This window comes from Rattus norvegicus, chromosome 2 (genome assembly GCF_036323735.1).
Source record: "Rattus norvegicus strain BN/NHsdMcwi chromosome 2, GRCr8, whole genome shotgun sequence".
NCBI lineage: Eukaryota > Metazoa > Chordata > Mammalia > Rodentia > Muridae > Rattus > Rattus norvegicus.
Window position 1 is genome coordinate 244,086,897 of NC_086020.1, and position 23,199 is coordinate 244,110,095.

At 46.7% G+C, this 23,199-nt stretch overlaps 1 protein-coding gene and 2 long non-coding RNA genes across 6 annotated transcripts in view; 1 reads left to right on the plus strand and 2 right to left on the minus strand.

Annotated features, from left to right (window-relative positions):
* Ak5 (adenylate kinase 5) overlaps positions 1-23,199 on the minus strand; it is a 184,133-nt gene that overhangs the window by 29,657 nt on the left and 131,277 nt on the right. For all 3 annotated transcript variants that reach the window (NM_001108951.1, XM_017591007.3, XM_063282309.1), the window contains exons 9-10: positions 16,160-16,202; positions 11,992-12,036 (exon numbers count right to left, since the gene is read on the minus strand). In NM_001108951.1, the coding sequence (NP_001102421.1) occupies positions 11,992-12,036; positions 16,160-16,202 (88 nt within the window). The remainder of the gene's footprint in view (positions 1-11,991; positions 12,037-16,159; positions 16,203-23,199) is intronic.
* LOC134485695 (uncharacterized) lies at positions 6,533-8,690 on the minus strand. The gene is made up of 2 exons (XR_010063967.1): positions 8,559-8,690; positions 6,533-6,740 (listed from the first exon to the last, which is right to left on the minus strand). It is a non-coding gene; the product is annotated as an uncharacterized LOC134485695 (long non-coding RNA).
* Positions 8,940-11,220, plus strand: LOC120100975 (uncharacterized). Of its 2 annotated transcripts, none has more exons than XR_010063966.1 (4): positions 8,940-9,399; positions 9,709-9,894; positions 10,608-10,767; positions 10,981-11,220. It is a non-coding gene; the product is annotated as an uncharacterized LOC120100975 (long non-coding RNA). The 2 variants fall into 2 exon arrangements; XR_010063965.1 differs by having other exon boundaries at positions 8,944-9,399; positions 10,997-11,220.

A 23,199-nucleotide genomic window follows, 5' to 3' on the forward strand; every position in this document is an offset into this window, starting at 1 on the left:
AAGACTCAAAAGTTTAGAAGGTTCTCCAGAAAAGTGGGGCAGGGATTTGCAATGTATCTTGAAATGTATAAAAAAAAAATAAGATATGGGGAGAGGGAGCTGGGGGTAGACTGAGCTGTGAGAAGCAAGTCCTGACAAAATGCTCACCAGAGAAATAGTTGACAGATACACGGTACTCCCTACAAAAATGCTTCTAGCTCGGGGTTACAAGAACGTGATGACGAAAGACGTTCTCTCTTTGCCCCATCTACTGTGAGAATGAAGACCATTCTCTGCAATCATACTGTCGGCATTCCAGAAAATGTCCACACCACTCTGAAGGGTCGCACGGTCATTGTGAAGGGCCCCAGGGGTACTCTGCAGAGGGACTTCAATCACATCAACGTAGAGCTCAGTCTTCTTGGAAAGAAAATGTACAGGCTCCGTGTTGACAAGTGGTCGGGTAACAGAAAGGAACTGGCCACTGTTAGAAGCATCTGTGGTCAGGTTCAGAACACGATCAAGGGTATGACGCTGGACTTCTGTTACAAGATGAGGTCTGTGGATGCTTCCCCAACAACGTCGTTATTCAGAAGAATGGGCCTTTGGTCGAAATTTCTTGGTTGGAAAATACATCCACAGGGTTCGGAATAGGACAGGTGTTGCCTGTTCTGCCTCTCAAGCCCAGGAGGACGAATTAATCTTGAAGGAAATGATATTGAACTTGTTTCAAATTCAGCAGCTCTGATTCAGCAAGCCACAACAGTTAAAAACAAGGATATCAGGAAGTTTTTGGACAGCATCTATGTGTCCGAGAGGGGAACCGTGTAGCAGGCTAATGAGTGAGACCTTAGTTTCCCAGCTCCAGAAAAAAGATCCTGATCACAAGGACAACTTGGGCTCTTGGGGGGACAATAAAAGATTTCTATATTGAAAAAAAATGCTTCTATCTCTGTTGGAAGTTTGAAGTTTCTCTTTAAAATAAATAAAGTCTTCAAAACAGTCCCCAGGTGATTCTGGAGCCAGGCCTGCCTGACAGCTTCTGGAGGACCTGAGCAAGGCGAGGCAGTTTGCCATGGCCCAATGGCTGCCCAGGGAGGCCTGTTCATCCTCCTTTTCATATTTACAGTGTAATAATGCTTAGATAACAGCCTTATGGTGAACGAGTAACTGTTATGACGCCTAATAAAGTCCTCGTCCTCTTACCAAACGCTGGGCCGTTCCTCTCAGGGCAGAGAGGAGAAACTGCTGTTGTCCTCTGTCAGGTCGGTGGGAAGCAAGTAAGACCTGGGGCTCAGAGACCCAATGAGCCTGAGAGTCTCTGCACGCCATCCGAGAAAGTCCCTCAGAGACCCAATGTGCCTGAGAGTCTCTGCACGCCATCCGAGAAAGTCCTCATTTCACCAAGCTTTTTGGCTTGCTGTGCTGTCTAATACATGTCTGCTTTGTCTGAAATAGGGCATGCACTCTTTCTAGCAGCCTTAGACACTGATGGTAGCTCTCTGACGCTCTACAGTAGAGCCACAAGTGCCCTGGTACTGCTCAGACACCCCCATAAGTCTCTCTGGCCCTCCTTGCTGGAGTGTAGTTCAGATGCACATCACATAGGCCTCTATCAGTCAGTGTGGTCATGGGGAGACAAGCCTCCACCATAGCCCCACAGGTTTGCCATAGGAACACATCCAAGAAAGGGTCCTTGTCATGACAGCAAACATAAAACTCACGTTTCATGAAGGACTTTGTAGTGTTATGTGCCGAATTGGGCCACACAATCTGGCCCAAATGTTGGCTAGTGGAGACTGTTAAAACCCCGTTTACTCTCTGTCCTGACTAATCTGAGATTGTGCAATTCAGCTCAAACTGACCACATCTCATTAAATTAGAACTCAGAAGTGGGGCATACACGCATGAAAACACACAACAAACAAACAGAACCCCGGAAATGGAGGTCCTCATTGCCGTAAGTTTGGTAGTCTCTTCATGCTGCACAGTTCGTCATAGCATTGGCCACAGTCAGCTGTCAGTGCGGGCTCAGGTGCAACCAGACCAGCATCCCAGCCAGTGTTATATGGCTTCCAGAAGGATCTCAGCCAGTGAGGGAAGGGAGGTGGAGAGTGTGAGGTCAGTCCTGGGCATAGACTTATATTCTTTTCTCTCTCGTGGTAATACGGTATTCCAAATGACCGCGAAGTCAACAGCACTGCTTTCTTGGAGGGAATCATTTAAAAACTTGAAGAAAAGAAAGGGAGAGAGAGGGAGAGAGAGGGAGAGAGAGGGAGAGAATGAAAGAAGATAAACGATTCCATTATACAGCATTCCAAGGATGGTGCCATGTCCTTTGACTCTCAGGGTTGTTTGTTTGTTTGTTTGTTTGTTTTTCCAAGTTGATTATTAACTTTGAGTAAGCGAAGCCCGTGCTCACAGTGCTGTCACTAGACACAGAATCTGTACTGTAAAGTTTCTGTAACTGGGTGGCTTCGCTCTCAGGACTCAACACCCACAGTTGTCCCTTAGAGAAATGTGCTCAGGGCTCTCTTGGCAAGAACATCAATGTCTGCCTCCTTTTCTTTCCCATCTTGAATGGCCAGATGTTGAAAATGCAGGTTGGGGCCAAGACACTGTGACAGTCATCTAGTGTCTGCATATTCTCATGGAGGAAAGAATAGGTGTGTGTGTGTGTGTGTGTGTGTGTGTGTGTGTGTGTGTGTGTAGTGTTGTATGTGGTGTGTGTGTGTGTGGTATGTGGTGTGTGTGTGTGTGTGGTATGTGGTGTGTGTGTGTGTGGTGTGTGTGTGTGTGTGTGGTATGTGGTGTGTGTGGTGTGGTGTGTGTGTGTGATATGTGGTGTGTGTGGTGTGTGTATGTGTGTGTGGTATGTGGTGTGTGTGGTGTGGTGTGTGTGTGTGTGATATGTGGTATGTGTGGTGTGTGTGTGTGTGTTTGTGGGTTGTGGTGTGTGGTGTGTGTGTGTGTGGTGTGTGTGTGTGGTATGTGGTGTGTGTGGTGTGATGTGTGTGTGTGTGATATGTGGTATGTGTGGTGTGTGTGTGTGTGTGGTATGTGGTGTGTGTGGTGTGTGTGGTGTGTGTGTGTGTGTGGTATGTGGTATGTGTGGTGTGTGTGGTGTGTGTGTGTGTGTGTGGTATGTGGTGTGTGTGGTGTGGTGTGTGTGTGTGATATGTGGTGTGTGTGGTGTGTGTATGTGTGTGTGGTATGTGGTGTGTGTGGTGTGGTGTGTGTGTGTGTGATATGTGGTATGTGTGGTGTGTGTGTGTGTGTGTTTGTGGGTTGTGGTGTGTGGTGTGTGTGTGTGTGGTGTGTGTGTGTGGTATGTGGTGTGTGTGGTGTGATGTGTGTGTGTGTGTGATATGTGGTATGTGTGGTGTGTGTGTGTGTGTGTTTGTGGGTTGTGGTGTGTGGTGTGTGTGTGTGTGTGTGGTGTGTGTGGGTGTATGTGTGTGGTATGTGGTGTGTGGTGTGTGTGTGTGTGTGGTATATGGTGTGTGTGTTGTGTGTGTTGTGTGTGTGTTGTGGTGTGTGTGTGGTATGTGGTGTGTGTGGTGTGTGTGTGTGTGGTATGTGGTGTGTGTGGTGTGTGTGGGGTGTGTGTGTGTGTGTGTTTGGTATGTGGTGTGTGTGGTGTGTATGTGTGTGTGGTATGTGGTGTGTGTGGTGTGTGTGGTGTGTGTGGTGTGTGTGTGTGTGGTATGTGATGTGTGTGGTGTGTGTGTGTTGTGGTGTGTGTGGTGTGTGTGTGTGTGGTATGTGGTGTGTGTGGTGTGGTGTGTGTGTGTGATATGTGGTGTGTGTGGTGTGTGTGTGTGTGTGTGGTATGTGGTGTGTGTGGTGTGGTGTGTGTGTGTGATATGTGGTGTGTGTGGTGTGTGTGTGTGTGTGTTTGTGGGTTGTGGTGTGTGGTGTGTGTGTGGTGTGTGTGTGTGTGGTATGTGGTGTGTGTGGTGTGATGTGTGTGTGTGTGATATGTGGTATGTGTGGTGTGTGTGTGTGTGTTTGTGGGTTGTGGTGTGTGGTGTGTGTGTGTGTGTGGTGTGTGTGGGTGTATGTGTGTGGTATGTGGTGTGTGTGGTGTGGTGTGTGTGTGTGTGATATGTGGTGTGTGTGTGTGTGTGTGGTATGTGGTGTGTGTGTGTGTGTGTGTGTGTGTGTGTGTGGTATGCACCCATGCACATATGAACCCTCAGATTCAGCTAGCCCTGGCTAATGACTGGGAGTCAGATGGAAACATGTCTCTATGGCAACCCCGTTTCATGGGCCAGGGGACTGATACATAGCCTCGGGTCAGGCATTCTGGCACACACCTACAATCCCAGCATCCCGGAAGCTGTGGCAGGAGGATGGGTTCAGGTCTGACTGAGGCTAGCCTGGGCTATGAAACCTTGTCTCACAAGCCAAAGCAACAGCAGCAGCAGCAGCAGCAGCAGCAATAACAGCAAAGAGGAGATTAATTTGGGGAATTGGATATGTGACCTTGCAGGCCGAGAAGTCCCATAGCGGCCGTCTCAAATCAGAGAGTGAGGGAACTGACTGATGGCATTCAAGCTGAACCCAAGTGACACACTGTTTCCAGCAGTTTGGTAGTCTAGGCCCATGGTATAAATTCTAGAGTCTGAAGGTTGAAGGACCCAGAGCTGTGATGTCCAAGGACAGGACAAATGGATTCTAACTTCCAAAGTGACAAAGACCCCCATTTTCTTCTTCTGTGCGTCCTTTTCCCCCAGGCAGACAGGCTGAATAGTGCTTCTCTGTATCAGTGTAGGCCAGTCTTCCTTATTTGGTCCAGGGATTCAAATGGCAGTCTCACTTGGAAAAACCCTCAAGGCACATCAAGAATTCACACTTTACCCACTGTCTGGGTGGCCCATAACCCAGCCAAAGCAAATCGCCCATTGCTTTGCTCCTGAGCCGCCTGCGTCACAGGATGGCCGAAGCCAAGGTGTAGCCCTGGGAGTCCACAGCTCCGCCTGCTCATTCTGGTGCCCTTGGTTCAGTTCGTTTGCTTCTGTCTTCCAGTTAGGGCCGCTTCTCCACCTCGAAGGTTTTTCGTTTATTTGGTTTTTGTTTGTTTGTTTGTTTGTTTTGTCCTCTTTTCTGCCTGGCTCTCTCTGTTGTACTGACCCAAAGCTGGGTCTGACACACTCTTCTGACATGTGTCCTGTGTCCCTTGGTCCAGAGCATCCCAGACCTCCAGGAGCCAGAGAAGCAGAGACTCCCTGGAGATGCCACTGTCCTCTGATGCCCTCTTTTGAGAAGGCCAATGCCAGCAAACAGGGACCCTCCCCTCTCCACTCTCTTGTCACTGCAGCTGCAGATCCTCACAGCGTGGCCCCCGCAGACACTGGGGGTGGGGGAGCTCCTACTTGTACTGTAATCCTAAGACGTTATTTACTTCCCCTGGATGGCAGGGGCAGTGACTAAAACCACGGAGGCATAGCGTCAGAATCCAGCAGTAAAGCCACGTGTGCCTCTTTATCGTGTCTTACATGTATGTATTCGGTGCGTACGCTTGCCGCAACATGCATGTGGAGGCCCGAGGATAACACAACAGTGACAGTCAGTTCTCTGCTCTAACATAGGCTCCAGGGATCAAACACAAGTCCTCAAGCTGGGTGGTGAGCAACCGCCTTCACCAGGGAGCCATCTCATTGGCTTGTGCATCCTCACCACGATGTACCCACATCAGTACCACTTAAGGACACTTTGGTGAAGCAGAAGAAAATTTAATTAAAGAAAAATGGCCCATAAGTATGCGATATCTCGGTTCTTTCAAGATGGAATCTCATTATGAAACCCTGGCTGGCCTGAGATTTGATATAGACTAGACTGACCTCAAACTTACAGACAGCCCCCAGCCTCCACCTCCTGAGTGTTAGGACTAAGGGCATACATCATCTTGCCTGGCTCATTTGAGTAGTTTGTGCAGCAAAACGGGAAGTGAGCATAAAACACTTGGGCACACAGAGGAATAACTGCTTCCTGGGGGAAGAGCATGTGTGTGCCTGCATTGTGAACTAGCTACCTTCTTTTTCAAACAGTCTATTTATTTATTTTATGTATATAAGTACATTGTCTTCAGACACACCAGAAGAGGGCATCAGATCCCATTACAGATGGTTGTGAGCCACCATGTGGTTGCTGGGAATTGAACTCAGGACCTCTGGAAGAGCAGTCAGTGCTCTTAACCACTGAGCCATCTCGCCACTCATGAGCTAGCTTTCCTCTCCCCCTCCCTCTTCCCCTCTCTACCCCTCTCTATCCCTCTCCCCTCCCCCTCCCCCTCCCCTCCCCCTCTGTCTTTCATTCTTTCTTTCTAATTGAATGCTGTTCCTACTCTCTCCCTTCTGAGTACTGTCTGGGTTCAGGCCCTACTTGGCTCCCAAGATCAGGTAAGATTGGCACGTTTCCAATGGTTTGGCTGTAAATCTGTTTTTACTTTCTGAGGAGCCAACCAGGAGTTGGCAGGCACCAATATCTGGCAGATATTTTTTTTGAAAGTAAGTAAAGCTTGTCACTTCAAGAGAAACAACTGATAGTGTTTGTTGACAACAGAGAGTATTTTAAGTCCTACCCCCGACCAAGCTACACCGTTTTCTCATACACCATTCATCTTTCTGTCTTCCTGGGAAATGAAGGTTGTCAGTGTGCTCTGCCTTTGTCTGGGCACAAGCACTGCGGCGTAAGACAGCACTGAAGAGGTTTCTCTAGTGCCTGGCCCGTGTCAAGTGCTACGCTGAAGCAGGTTTCTATCAAGTGAGGTTGAATAGAAAGGATTGTAACATGTTATAACAGATTTAACCAAGTACATTCATGCTTATCTCTAAATAGATTCTTCTGAAAGGTGATTATTCAGTTCTTTTTTTATCAGGAAACAATGAAAGACGACGGGGTTATAATGAAATCATGATAATCATTTAACATCAAATTCTAGGAAAGCCTCTCATTTCTCTAATATACTAGCTAGGACCACGTGTAGTGGCTAAAATGCATGTAAGGACACGGACTTTTATCAGAATATCTCTAAAGCTCATGGCTTGGGTTGGCTGGTCTTTGCATCGCCATGACAATATGCCTGTGAAAAGCAGAAGATTGACTGTGGACCGTGACTTCCAAGAGTTCACCCCATCATGGTATAAGGGTAAGGTAGAGATGAACAGCTCACATCATAGCAACAAAAAAACAGAGAGAAGGAGGTACAAGAAGTGGTAGGACACGAGACAGCCCTCAAAGGAGGTCCCCATGATCTCCTTCCTCCAACAAGGTCCCACCTCCTACAATAATGCTACCTTATCATGACTCCATCAATGAACCCATAATCCCACTGATTAGGTCAGAGTCCTCAGGACCCCACACATATCTAGAGGTGTTTATTAACCCAATCAAGTCGACAATCAAGATGGCCACCACAATGCTTAGAAACAGCTCCCAAGCGCGCTGGTGCCAACATAAACAAGGCCATCTGTGCCCTGACACGCTGGAGCCACCAGCACTGAGTGATAGCCCCATCATTATGCCATTAGCTTCGCCTTTCACTCGATTAACCAGATGTGCTTTCCAAGTGCAAACGTCTCTCAACGCTTTGGGCAAATCAGTGTGAACTCAGACTATGTGATGTCTTAGGCAACACACAACAGTGAAAAGTGCACAAGGGAAGTGAAGCCCAACTCCACTGGGCAATCGAAAGACTGTGTTCAAGGGAAGGAGGGACCTGGGCAATAGAGGAAGGAAGGGGAAGTAGGAGAAGAGGCAATGAAAAAAGGCAAGCACCCCTGGTGGGACCTGGAGAAGCTCTCTGGAGCACATTCTCCAAATGCTTCTAATGCTTGCAGTGGCTGCGCTCATGCTGTGTGAGTGCAGCGTCTTGTGTGGGACCCCACAAAGCCTGTGGGGTAGCCACAAAGCCTTGTGAATGCTGGCTTGACCTTTAGAGATCAACTCTGTATCCTCGGACGGGCATATCTCTATATACAGGATTGCTCTCCTCAGGAACAGAGCAGTGATATTCATGGAGGAATCAGAAGACCGCTAAGCTCGTGCTTGCATCTGCCCCGGTGTTGAGGAGGGAACACTCTCCACGAACACTCCTCCTGTCGGGATGGTGGAGAGTGCTCTCACTTGTGCTGAGTCAGCCTAGGGTGCTGCTCTCAGTGAGAGAGCTGTGGGACATAGAGGAAGAGGCACCATACAGACTCATGATTAACCTGAGCGCTCTCCCTCGAGACACGGCAACTGCACCAGACACCGCCTGTCAGTTTCAGTTCAGCAATCCTGACTGCTGAACTCAGTTGTTATGGAAACGGAGCATACTACATCCTCAAGAACAATTATTCCAACAAGCTGATTTTTTCCCCCCACTTGCTATAGGCCATCCAAACGAGCGGTTCATACATAAGGGATGAGGGGTCCCAAGGAGCAAAGCTCATGATTAGCAAAGGCTTCTTCTCCAGGAATGGATTGTTAAGCCTGACTGAGTCAGTGGAGACCATCTGTCTCCAGGAAAAGACTAACAAGGAGGCCAGCTCAAGAGACTACAGGTGTAGACAGAGTTGGAGGCAAACACTGACCCAGGGGTGTGGCAGGAAGTAGGAAGGACACATCGGGGTCAGCCAGCAGATGGTAATGAGAATAGTCAACTGGGGCTTGTCCCATTCTACAGGAGCTGATGGTCCTTGAAGGCAGGCGAATGTGTTTGGAATCTTAACTTTGAAGCGTTGTAGCGAACAGGTAAAATCGGCCGAGGCCCCGTCAATTCTGCAGTTCTACTGTAGCTCTGGCTGGAGCTAAGACACTAATCGTGAACTACACAACCCAGGAATGCTCTCTTTCTTGCGGCAGGGTTCATGTTGCCCAGGAAGTCCACAAAGTCTTTTTGTAGCTAAGGGTGACTCTTGGCATTCTGTCTAGGCCCCGCCCCACAGTTACCTGGCAACAGCCAGGGGTGCCCCCTCCTCACTCCCTCTCTCTCTTCCTCTCGGTCCCATTCTCCCCATCTCCACATGCTCATGGCTGGCCTCTACTCCTCTTCTCTTCTCTTCTCTCTCTCTCTCTCTTCCTCTCTCTCTCTCTCTCTCTCTCTCTCTCTCTCTCTCTCTTCCTCTCTCTCTCTTTCTCTGCTATCTCCTCAATCCCCCTCCTTCCCCATGCCATGCCCTGAATAAACTCTATTCTATACAATATTGTATAGAATATTGTCCTATACAATATTGTCCCATGGCTGGCACCTCAGGGGGCAGGGGTGCCTCAGCGTAGGCCCGCAGAGGTGTCCCCTTCCCCCACACTATACCACCCCTCCACCAAACATACCCCCCTTTTCTTTCTTTTTTTTTAATATAAAACACAACAGTGACCTTAGCTTCCTGGGCCTCAACATCTATCTATCTTCAGGGATCGAACCCAGGGACTGATGTATGCTAGGCCACCCGTCTACTGACTGAGTCAAATCTCCAGCCCTCTAACCGTCTATAGGCAGAACCAAGCTTGCACCATTGAAATCTCGTGGCTCTTGTTAAAATTTACCCACACAGCTATAGCCGTGCCTTTTTATTCTTAAGGGCTTCATGACCTCAAATTGACCTGTGATGAAATAGCCATCCTGCTGTTTGTCACAGTCAATTTTCACTGACACCCTAGAAAAGGAAAAGTCAATTCTCTGTATCACAGTGACTTTGTCCCTTCTATCTAAATAGTAAATTATTTTAATTTTTTTCCAAGCAGAGCAGTGGCTGATAAATAAGTTGAAAAAACAAGAAAGTTTGAGCCGCACCATGAAAATTCTTCTGTCCAGAGAAAGCTTGTCTGGGTGTGTTCTGTGGCCCTCTGAGGGCATCGTGCTTTGTCTAGCTGTCTACGACTACACACTCCACTCTTTGTGTCTCTAAAGGGCACAGGGCTTTGCAACAGGTGAGCTGAGGTCCTTGGCTATGCACGTACCACAGAGGCCACATTTGACAACGTATTTCCAAGTCATAAGCCGTGAGTCACAGCAACGGGAAAATCGGAAGTAATATCAGCAGGAGTGGGGAGGACAACCAAAGCCGTGCCATATTACTGTTAGAAGCTTCCGGGTATCGCATTACTAAAACCTTATGGTGACGAAGGGTCCCCAGTCTGACTTTCTAAATATCAACTCTAAAGGAGCTCTCCCTCCCTAATTTGGTCTCTAATATAAAATCTGAACAGAGACCAGAATATATACGTTCAAGGAAGGTTTCATGCCTAGAAAACAGATTATTAGGATTTAGTAAGTCATAAACAGGCCCGCTCAGTAAAGGCTACAAACAAACAAACAACAAACAAACAAACAAACAAACGCACACTTTTACTTCCTGAGAAAAACACAAACTACATATGGGAAGAGATGTGTCCATGGCTAAGGGGCAAGAAATGCAGACCTAGCAAGACAGGAAGACTCAAGAATTCTCACGAACACATGCTGTTCTCAGAGGCCCATCCTCAGCTCCTGATTCTCTTCAACATGGCCTCCTCAGAGAGACTACCTAGCCGTTACTCTATGTGATTCCCCAAGGCTTAGCCCAGCCTGCTCTTTTTCTCTCTAATAACTCTTTAGTAACACTTCTCAGGAGATGGGATCTGTTAACTTCTCTCTTCCTTAGGATGGGGTAGCCTCGGCTCCTTCCCAGCACAGCCCACTGCAGTAGTTAATGTGTGAGGCCAGGAGTTCGGGGTGACAGCTCACATAGCTGCGTGCTGAGGGGTGAGAATCTGGCACGAGGACCCCCCAGCCAGAGACCTTTGTCTGCAGATGTCCACCAGGTAACTGAGTGGCTTTGAGCAGCCTTTCCACTTCTCTGGGCTTCATTTTCTTCACCTGATAATGAGGGAGATCTTTGCAAAAGTTCCCGGGGGTGTCCTAATATCAGCACACACACACAGAAGTTGATCTGATTATATTTCTCTGGGAATGACGTCATTGTTTTCTCCTTTGTGAAGAGGTAGGGATCTTTCACTATTTCTGATTATAAATAGATACTTTTATGGACAGTGGACAAGGTGAGGGTATTTGGCAACGATATACTGGGAAGATAGAAGAAAAGCATCACTTTCAGGAGGCATTCTGACGACATGTTTTAGAGAGAGCCAAGACCTTCAACATCGTTGGCCAGAGCTCTTGCCAGTAAGCCACACCTCCAGTTCCTCCTTACAATTTAAACCACTGCATAACCAGTTCATTCCTGCCCACAAATAAAACTGATCTCTATGCCATGATCTTGGCTAAGTCCCTTAAATTTTCTTGAGTGTTGGGCTTTCTTGTCTGTCTAGGAGATGGAATAGGGCTGGCCCACTAAACTATGGCATTGTTTAAGGATTATCTGAGGCAACCTGGAACATGGCAGGTGCACAGAAGGCATTAATCTCAAGGCATTTTACCCCACAACTGGTTAGAAAAGATTATTTTACAATGACATTTAAAAATGTGTGTATGTGTGTGTGTGTGTGTGTGTGTGTGTGTGTGTCCGTGTGCGTGTTCACATGCACATGTTGTTGGGGATCAAATCCAAGGCTTCACAGATTCGAGGCAAATGTTCTAGTCTTGGTCTGCACACCCATCCCCAAACTAGACAGCTTTTCCTGTGAGTTGTGCAGAATGTAGGATGTGGTGAGGGAGGTATGTTTTCATATATAGTCACCGCACATTTAATTTAAGTAGGGGGTTGGCAATCAAATAGCAAAGATGAATGTTGGACATTAACGCACAGCGCCCCGTTGGCTTTGTAATGCACCCTACTACTGTGGAGCTAGCTCAAAAGCTGAGGTTCCTGCAGCCCTGCCTTTTCTCTGCAGAAAATCAACAAGGCAAAAAAAAAATGTTAAATTGCATATTTATGCACGCAACCGTCTGGAAACCTCAGGGGTATTATTTTGATCAAAAAGAGGAACATGATTTCAAAGCAGGGCAGAATGAGAGATGAATGCAATTTTTCTGCTATTACAATATTATTAGCGACTATATTAGAAAAGTTGAGAGCTGTTACTCACCCATCAGGAAAATAATTTTACACTTCCTCAAATCCTCCACGAAGCCTTTAAAATAAGAATAACTTAAATTACTGGCAAGAAACACTGCACCAAAGTCCAGGTTCTACTCATGTTCTGAAAACCTACATCTTGACGCTTTGTTTAGTAAGGTAAGTTGAGTTCACAGGGGAAAAGCAGAGTGTGACAAAGCAGGTGGTAATGACCTCGTTGGCCTTTTCCCTAGACCGAGGCGGCGCAGTTTTATTTAACATTCACCATCAATCTTAAGTGTAAAACTGATACCATCAAACAGTGTGATTCACAAAGAAAGCCAACCATTTTGTTTTGTTTTGAGACAGGGTCTCACTGTGTCCCCAGCTGGCTTCAAATTCTCCCCCTTTCTGCCTCAGCTCCCTGAGTGCTGAGATTACAGTTCTCACCATACCTGACTAGAAGGCCAATCTTAAAATTTACACATACGTTTTCTTCCCCCTCCCCAATATTTTATTTTATTTGAAGAATTATTTACTTAAGCATATGAGTACACTGTAGCTGTCTTCAGACACACCAGAAGAGGACATCGGATCCCATTACAGATGGTTGTGAGCCACCATGGGGGTGCTGGGAATTGAACTCAGGACCTCTGGAAGAGCAGTCAATGCTCTTAACTGCTGAGCCATCTCTCCAGCCCCATAAGTTTTCTTAAACATGTTTGTTTTGTTCACTTTAAAAGTGTAGTGTTTCTATTTTTTTTAAGAATTTCAGATATACACACAATGTACACACATGTATGCACACAATGTATTTCATTGTATTCATTTGCACTCTTACCCCTGTGCCTCCTAGATCCACCTCACCCCGACCCAATTTTTGGCATTTGCAAACATCCTGTTTAATAAAGGAGAGTCTGGTACACAAGTAAGATGTCTAGAAGACAACAATAGTTTATAGCTGCAGCAGACAATGCCACTTTGTGTCTTAAGTTGTGATGTAAAGTTTCCATTAAAATTGCATTTATTTAATAATCATGAGTCTGTTTGTAGAATAAGACCAAATGAGCAATAAACAGAATCAGAGGTGTACGGCAATAATCATGACAGGAAAAAGGTCTGAACTTGGGGAACCACTGCTGTAAGGAGAAATGAGTCAGGGTAGGGAAAACATGAAACATCTGGAGTTACTGGGATCCATGAGGGTTTGGGGTTGCCAAGTGTTGAAATGGGGACCTCAGGGGCAAGGACATAAGTGCCATGTTTTCTAGTACCATAAAGCAACAGACTTGACAGAGGTGTGTGTGTGTGTGTGTGTGTGTGTGTGTGTGTGTGTGACAGCATGTGTGCACATGTGTGAGTGTGTGCCTCTGTGTGAGTATATGTGAGTATGAGGGTGTAAGTGTGTGTGCATGGGTGAGTGTGTGAGAGTGTGTATACATATGTGTGCATGTGTGAGTGTGTCTGAGAGTGTGCATATATGTGTGAGTGCGAGTGTGAATGTGTGAGAGTATGTGCATGTGTGTATGTGTGTGAGTATGTGTATGTGCATGTGTGAGTCTATGAGAAAGAAAGAGAAGAAAGAAAGAGATTGAGATTGTGTGTTTTTATTGGGGTATAGAACTCAAGGTTTCACACAAGCTAAGCAACGGCTCAACCACTGAGCTGTACTCCCAGACCTTAAAATTTATTGTTATCATTTTTCCTTTATGTGTTTTCCCTGCTTGTAAGTTTTTACACCATATCTGTCCCTGGTGTCCACAGAGGCCAGAAATGGGTGTCAGATCTCTGGCAACTAGAGTTACTTATGGCTGAGTCCCCACAAGTATGCTGGGAGCTGAACTCAAGTCCTCTGGAAGAGCAGCCAGTGCTCATAACTTCAGAGCTGTCTCTCCAGCCTATCCCAGTTCTTTTGTTTTTACTTTTTAATTTGGGATGGGGTGTCACTGAGTGGTGTAGGTTAGCCTTGAACTTACTCTGTAGCCCAGGTTAGCATGGAATTCTAGATATTACCAACTTGCCCCCTGAACATCTGGGGTTACTGGCCTGTGCCATGGGTCCAGCTGGTGTGTGGCGTTTTCTGTTAAAGTCAGACACACAGTGTTCCTCACCTGTTCTGCAGCTTCTGAGGAGCTTTGAATATATTTGCAGCTCAGGAAGGAGGCCACATTCATTGTGCTTATTTTCTTCGTTTTCAGGAGAGGCAATATGGCTATGCCCAATTTCAGTTTAAGAAACAACAATTTTTTAGTTGCTAATCATATATTCATACAAAATAGTAATCACTAAGGTATATAATTTTTATGGCCTGGGAACATGTTTATATACCAATGTGTGAATGTGTGAAAAAGTGTGATGATCGCAAACACAGATTCCCAACTGGGTAAAAGCAGGATGAAGACAGCACACTGCAGTGAGGTGTGCTAGACTATTAGGCGTGGAAGGTACAGTGGCTGTAAAGTTTTAGATGGTTCTAGTTTTCTACCTTAAAATATGTCTAAGTGGGTGTATTGTTCTTATAAGTAGGAATAAATCCAGCAGCCAGCCATCCCAAATCCAGAGCTGGTTCTGGACAGGGGCCGAGTTATGACAGCTCGTGATTCTGTGCCTTCCCTGTGGATCCCCACAATTATTTGGTGACAGTTATTTTCACATCCTGCTGTTGTTCTCACAGAATAACAGTTTATCTAGCCCTTCATGGATCAATGGGGAATTAAGAGCTAGGGTTATTTAAAAAGCCAAATCAGCTGTGTGAGTTACAGCTAATACTATGAAACTTTTCCCCACAAACCATGTCAACGTCTTTTTTTAAACCAAGTAGACAGGACATAATTATTAATCTAGGCGGTTATAAGCTCATCTTTTATAAACACTATTAAATTCAGAGAATTTGATCTATTTTTAGTTCTATATATAGCTAGCATATAGTGGATATTTTAGTTTTTAAGTAACTGCTTTTAAGTCAGGGTTTCATTACCCCAGGCTAGCCTCAAACTTGCTGTGTAGCTCAGGATAATCCTGAACTTCTAATACTGTCACTACTTGTTGAGTGTTGGCTTACAGGTGTGTGCCATCACACCGAGGTCACGAGAGCCTAGATTCTGAACCCAAGGCTGCTAGGCACATGCTCTCTAGACCTATGAGAAACTCTGAACGGGATGAAAATGATAATGAAGGCTACATTTGGGGTTGGCTCCCCATGGGATGCTGTAGTTCAGCCACTGCTATTTGGGAAAAAGAATTATGTTTTCAGCTCAATTAACAATAATTGCACCTCAGATAAACCCCATGGACTCTGTTGCCACCACTGCAGAACTTTTATGTTCCAGTTAGGTTTGAAGACTACTGAGGTGAAGAGCATTACTCTTTCCTGTGGGGCCTTGGGACACTGTAACACATGCCAGCATTACTCTTTCCTGTGGGGCCTTGGGACACTGTAACACATGCCAGCATTACTCCTTACTGTGGGGCCTTGGGACACTGTAACACATGCCAGCATTACTCCTTACTGTGGGGCCTTGGGACACTGTAACACATGCCAGCATTACTCCTTACTGTGGGGCCTTGGGACACTGTAACACATGCCAGCATTACTCTTTCCTGTGGGGCCTTGGGACACTGTAACACATGCCAGCATTACTCCTTACTGTGGGGCCTTGCTACACTGTAACATGTGCCAGCATTACTCTTTATTGTGGGGCCTTGCTACACTGTAACACATGCCAGCATTACTCTTTACTGTGGGGCCTTGCTATACTGTAACATGTGCCTGCATTACTCTTTACTATGGGGCCTTGCTACAATGTAACACATAAAAGAATTACTCTTTACTATGGGGCCTTGGGACACTGTAACACATGCCAGCATTACTCTTTACTGTGGGGCCTTGCTACAATGTAACACATGTGACTTCCAGCCAGAATGGGACAATGGATACATCCCAAATATCTGGACCAGAGCATCCACTGAGCACCTTAGGAGTCACATTCTGTGAAATGTTAGAAAATACATCTCACAGTAATGAGTCTCTTGGTTCCTCCTCTGGACCAAGAAGGCAGTAAGCCACAGACTTGCAAGGTAACTCATATTTGCTGGCCAGGGGACCAACTCTATTATTGTTGTTTTTAATCTCCTTGGTTGGCATTAAATAAAGAAAGCACATTAGAAACCACGCGGTCTGATTAGCAAAGGAAACGTACCTCCCATGGTGTCTTCTCCAAATACATTTAGCTGATCATCATCCTGTTTTAAAAACAATTAAAGCATTAGATGATAACATTAAGAGATATGTTTAAGCTCCTTGCTGATATTAGATGCTTGACATTTGAAACAACTCCATTAAGGGGAAAACTTTCGAATATTTGTACAGGTGAGTAACAGACTTTCAGGAGTCACATTGTTGAAACCCACACAGCTGTTAAGGGACAAAGTTCAAAGGTAAACTTGAGACATCTGCCCTCAGAGTCTATGGCCTGTTGGCAACTGGTACAGAATCCAGTCTCTTTCTTTTGGTGCATGAATTATCTATGCACTATGGACAGAAAAGCCTGTTTCGCGAAGACAAAAATCCTTCAATGTTAGAAACTAATGAATGGGCATGGTCACAGCCATTTCATGAACACATTATAAAGCTGAGGTTAGCAAATGTTTCAGTAAAAGGCCAGATGGTGTTTGAGATGTAAGCCTCACTGTCCTTGGCCAAGGTTATGTTTTAGTTCTTAAGCATAAAATAAAGATCCAGCCATCTCCCCGCTCCCCATATTTATCTTCAAAACTCTTACTTTACCTTTAGCTAGGTGACCATTTTTAGCTCACTCTTTTGGGGGACATATTTATAGATTCATGTGTTGAGAACTCTAACCACCACCTACATGGTCATCTGCCTTATCTTCTTCCCTCCTTACCCACAGGTAACACACATGTATCCTAGTTTTAACTCTCAACTTGACACAGTCTAGTATCATCTCTGGAAGAGTCTTCATAGAATTTATCTAGATAGGGTTGGCCTGTGGACATGTCTGTGTGGAACTGTCTTGATTTTTAAATGACCAGAAGGTTTAGTCCACTGTGGGTGGCACCATTTCCTAGGCTGGACCCTGAACTACAGAAGAATTAAGAAGGATGGCTAAAAAGAAAGCCAGCAACCTTGTGGCATTTGTTTCTCTCAGCTCTTGATTGTGGATGTGATGTGACTGGACATTTGACTTCTCCTCAGTGGTAGTGTGGGATTGTAAGTTGAAGAAGCACTTTCCTCTTCAATGTTGCTTTAAGTCAGGTATCTTATCACAGCCACAGGAATGAAGCTAGAACACCAGAGTTGGAAATTCCTTTCCAGGTACATGAAAAAGTGACTTCCAGATATCCAAGAAAGGATATGCTGTGTGTGTGTGTGTGTGTGTGTGTGTGTGTGTGTGTGTGTCTGTGTGGGTATGATGCTCTTCTATTTTTGCACCTATCTGGAGAAATTTCTGTCAATACCAAATGTTCTCAGCACAGCGTTCTTGGTTGCACAGCATTCTTTTGTGTTATGGGTACCATAGTTACTTTTTCCCCGGCTCTTTGTTGATGAGTTGAGCTGTTTCACTCTTCCCTATTTTAGGGAAGGTGGCTCAGTGGAGCAAGTCATATAGATACCATGTCATGCATATATCCCTGCAGATAAATTCTAGGATGGCCACCTTGTGGTCACAGATGAAATGTATTTATACTTTTGATAGATTTTTGCCAAGCTGATCTCCATAGAGGTTACCTCGTTCTTCAAGGTCAACCTCCACGGCTGGCACTTTTCCTCGTCTTTGCCTCTAATGCTCTTGGATGCCAGAGTCTGTTAAATGAGGTCGGCTGGTTACATGGCCTCCCTGAGGCAACCTGCATGGAAAACACTTTGTGGAAGTGCAGAGCCTTGTCACCTTGTTAGAATGTGAGCCTCAGGGCATCTTTACTGCTTGTCTTCTTACATTTGCCCTTGTCTCTGGAGAAACTGCAGTAAGACAGGGTGCTCAGCACGGTGGTCATTCAGGGGTACATTCACATTAATTAATCTTCTCTGAAAGGAGACAGCCTCAGGGCTCATCAGGGACACTCTCCTGCTACATCCCTGAGTGAAACTGCCACTTTCTCAGTGTGGGGACTGAGCACGATTCTGTCCTTTCTTGCCACTTCTCTTTCCCATTTCTGAATACGAAGAAACCGAGAGGCCTCTGGAGATGCCACCATGCCCTTGGTGAAGGCAGCACTGGGATGACAGCCATGCCCTTCACCATCTTGAGCAGCCCCATCAGCAGAGCAACCATGGTGGGTGTTGGTGGCCTTCCATTGCCCTTTTGACCCCTAGCCCTTAGCGCTCAGGATCCAGCAGTCTGTGCCCATGAATGGGGTTAGACTCTACAGTACAGGCTGTGCTCTGGAGCTCCCCCTCAGGAGCTAGGGTGAAGCCAGGACCACAGTTCTGCTGAGCTTTGACCCCTGCACCGTCAGAAAGCAAACCCACACCCACTCACACCCTTGCGTAAGAACCCCTTACTCGGGTGCAGCGTCTGGGGAAGCCAGCTTATGCACCCATCTGGAGCAATGCATATGCTTGTCCAAAATGTACACAGGGTAAGAGGGTACTGACGCTGGATAGAGGGTGACTGCAAAGGAGACTCTGTTGTTGGCTACCTCTCGGTGATGCGGAGAAGAAACTGAGCTCACATTCTTGCTCGTCAGTATTGCTAGACTAGAGCATGAGACCTGACAGGCTAACATGGCCTCACCATTCCTGTCTACGGTAGTGTGTCTTGGGAGTTTGATCAGAGTTAATCTGAACTCCTAAAAATAAAATCCCATACAAACAAACAAACAAACAAACAAACAACAACAACAACAAAACCCAGGACACACTACAAAAGCCCTCCCCTCCACCCCAAATCTGGCTTCTGGAGTCCAGCCTGTTCTTATTCACGGCCATCTATCCCATTCACCCTAAGGCTTTGACTGGACCCCACTTTATTTCTATTAGCTCACTAGTAGTGAATACGTTTCTGGGGCATAGAAGGAACTGTCATTTGCTCTTAGGAATGCCTTGCACAGACAAAAGGAATATCTGGCTGAGGGTACTGCTCGCCAGTGACTCTCAGAATACCTCATACTTCTAGGCTAAATATATAAATCAAATTTGGTGGGGGACTTGCCTAGAACACTCATGGCTCTGAAGTTTTTCTCTGCCATAAAACCAACCGCTTACGTAGAGTTTATGAAGGCTCAATTCACAGCCAGCCAGCCAGCCAGCCAGCTAACCAACTGACCAACCAACCAAGAGCAAGGGCTGGGGTTGTAGCCCAGTGGTACTGTACTCTCCGGGTATGCAGACGGTCCTGAGTTTAGCATCTGAACATGGTAAAAATATTGTATATCTAGGTTGGGGATACAGTTCTATGGTAGAGTCTTTTCTAGTATGCTCAAGGCTCTGGGGTTTAGTTCCTAGTACTGGAAACAAACAAACAAAATGAAGGAAGGGAGAGAGGGAGGGAAGGAGGGAAAGGAAAAAGGAAGAAACCTGGTATCACACACACACACACACACACACACACACATACACACACACACACACATGTTGAATGGCAAGAACTTGCTTTAGTGAATAAAGAGCTAGGGCCCTGGAGGGACAGTCTTACCATGCTGCACATGTTCTACACGAGTGGGGCTAACATGGGCTATCTGCTAGACAGGAAGGGAAGGTGTAGTCTCCTTCTGGACCATCTGATATGTTGCTTTTGCTCAGTTGCACTGGGGTTCCATCTCCCCTGAGGGGAGACTCGAGATATTCCAATGCTCTAATCACCGAATTCTACCAAGTACTGGACACTTCCTTGTGTCATGGCTTTTTAGTGTAGATTCTATACAGCCTGACTTTTGTCACATTGAGTCTGCATTGAGGACCAGGGTTTATAGGTGCAATGAGGCCTAGGCGACTTTCCATAGCTTTAAACTTTTAAGGGGACGTGCTGTGGGATAGCCAATTTTCCAAACTGACCAAGACAGCACACAGATTCTATTTAAACGTCATTCATGATGCACAGATGTGGAGTCCAGAAGCTCCACGCAGTGATGCAGTCAATACCAGGAGAGGGTGTCTGTGGTGTCCTGTGCTGGGCTTGCAGAATCACCGACACTGCAGAGTTTTGGCTCTCGATATGGGGTGGTATGTTGATGACAGGTGGGAAAACATCCATGACTCAACTGACTCAACTGAAGGGCACAGCAGCACCTGAGGTAAATGCTTAGGTAGTCAGGTCTCCAGTCAACTGATAAGCTTCTTACTCTAGTTGCTTTGGGGTGGAATTATCTGTGGGGGGTGGGGGGAGCAGCTGACTGGTGTGCGTGCAGCATCTTCCTCCATGTAATGAAGCCTGAGTTAGTTCTTCTCTCTCCAGGACCAGGTGCCTCACAGGAAAACTTCAGGGCCAAAGGAGACATCTCCGTCTGAGTGTATAGTTCATCACGCCGGGAAGGTGCGTCCGCCAGTGCGGCTCTCGTGCAGCAGAGTGAGAAAGTGAGGTTGCTCGTCCACAGGGCAGAGCAAAAAGCAGAGAAAGATGTGTTCACTGGGCTTTGTCCTTCTCCTCCTTTTATTCAACCACGCACTAGTGCAAACCATGCTCTGGGTGAGTCTCTCTTTAACACCTGTGGAAGCGCCTTCAAGGACTCCCCACCGGTGTTCGTATCCTAGGTGACTGGAATCCCATCAAACTCACTATCTCAGTGTCTATTGTCACCGGCTCAACAAAGGACCCAGAGAGGGCAAAGCTGAACACCACAGCGGCACAGATGGCTTCCTTGATGTAATCTTTGTCCCACTCTGATAACAGCATAGCCTGTGCTCGTGGCTCAAGGACCATTTTATACAGCGCTGTCACAAGAGGACCACTCTGTAGTAGGAAGCTGACGTCATCAAAGATCTCCACAATGCTGAGACGGCATTTGCTGTGGTCTCTCCCAAACGCTGCCGCTGTCCTCCGTATAAGCACAGAGTGACTGAAGTGGCGTGGAGCCCTGAGTGGGATGTGTTTGATATCCCAGTGTTTCAGGAGGGGGGGGCAAGGCACCGAATCCAACTCCCGGATGCCAGTCTCTGCCTCCTCAGTGTCACATTGTGACATACCCCTGTCCAACCTACTGGCTGGTTTAGTGTGTCAACTTGACACAAGCTGGAGTTACCACAGAGAAAGGAACCTCCCTTGAGGAAATGCCTCCATGTGACCCAACTGTAAGGCATTTTCTCCATTAGTGATCAAGGGGGTGGGGGGCATTGTGGGTGATGCCATCCCTGTGCTGGTGGTCCTGGGTTCTATAAGAAAGCAGGCTGAGCAAGCCAGGAGAAGCAAGCCAGTAAGAAACAACCCTCCATGGCCTCTGCATCAGCTCCTGCTTCCTGACCTGCTTGAGTTCCAGTCCTGACTTCCTTTGGTGGTGAACAGCAATGTGGAAGTGAGCTGGATAAACCCTTTCCTCCCCAGTTTGCTTCTTGGTCCTGATGTTTGTGCAGGAATAGAGACCCTGACTAAGACACTCCCCCAAGCTACCAGGCTGACTCCAGACTCAGGGGAAGGCTGTTTTCCAGGAATAGATGAGAGACGGATAGAGCAGTACACCTGACATCCTCCTCCAGCCTCACACATGTGTGCAGACATCACACGCACTCTATACAATATGCACTCACACAAAATAAACATTCCTGGAGGCTTTCAGCATGTGTGGTCCTATTTGAGCTCAGCATCAGTAGGAGGCAGGCAAGCTTGGGGCTGTGACTGATGGGCAAGGAAGCACCGTCTTAGACAGGAAGTGTGACTCTGGTGTGGGGCAGTGGGTTGGAGTCAGTGTTCTGAGCACCAAGCTTGTGTGCTGCCTCTCTCCCACCATCCCACATGGAGGGAGGTGACACACAGGTTTGTGACGTACAAAAGACCCACTTTAGCCAGCACGTAGAGGTCACAGAAGCGTGGGTCATCGGAGGAGGGATGGGGATGGAGTCCCTTGTTAGTGGATGAACTGGAGGTGGATCTCCTTCACCAGGAGATTAAAAGAGATTAAAAGAGAGATTATTTATTTGTGTGTGTGTGCATGTGTGTGTGTATGTGTGTGTGCATGTGCATGTGTGTGTGTGCATGTGTGTGTGTGTGTGTGTGTGTGTTGCCAGCATACATGCCTGTGCACCACATACATGCAGTGCCCATGGAGACCAGAAGACTTAACTTCTGGAACAGTAGTTTTGGTGGCTATAAGCCATGTAGGTGGCAGGAACTGAACCCTGGTCCTATGCAAGTGTAGCATTACTCTCCGTGCCATCTCCAGCTGTATGGGTTTTGAGACAGGGTCTCATGGCATTTCTAGCTGACCTGGAGCTCACTATGTAGACCCGTCTTGCCTTTGAACTCACAGACACTTCAGGCCTCTGCCTCTGAGTGCCGGAATCCAGGGCGTGAACCGCCACACTGGACTTCATCAAGTGATCTAGTAATGCCGTGTCGAGTTTTACTAGATGACTGAGAAGGACATTTTTGAAATCTTTTATTCCCGGCAGGAGAACACCCCCCCACAAATGTATGGGAAGTGGTATGCAATTTAGTCACACTCAAGAATGTAGTCTGCAGCAAGTCTTGTGTGTCAGCCACTGATGCGTACATGATTAGAGGGCCGTTTGCAGGAAGCGTTTGTATAAACTAGCAAACAGAGAAGGAAAACCACAGCGTGTGCCTTGCTAAGCCTTCCCGGCCATCCCAATTGCAGGCTCTCCTTGCAGAGTGGCACTTTCCCCTTCTGTAGATGGAATACTACTGTTTCTAATCAGTAACTCTAAGGGAAGTGTTTTCTCCACAGCTATAGTTTTCTGATTCCATAGTCATGTGTTTATGTCAACTCACTGTTGTTCTCTCCTCTCATCTCCCTGCCCCCCATTACCTTTGAGGCAACCCCTCTTCCCCTTCCCTTTGGAACTGAAGGGTCTGTTTCTCACTTCTGGCCTCTGTCATGCTGAACATGGTGGCTATCATTGTCATCAAGACCTGAGCATGACCGTCCAGGGTCCTGAGGGGTTCCAATAAGGCTCATTCTGAAGGTTAACTTCTGGCCAGCTCCAGCCAGCCAGCCTGTGCTGAGGTGAAATAACAAGAAGAGACCTTTCTGAGAGATTTTCTAGACTGGCCCAGAAGATGGTTTAAACTTTTGTGGTATTTTTGATCAGCAAGGAAAGAGAGTCACA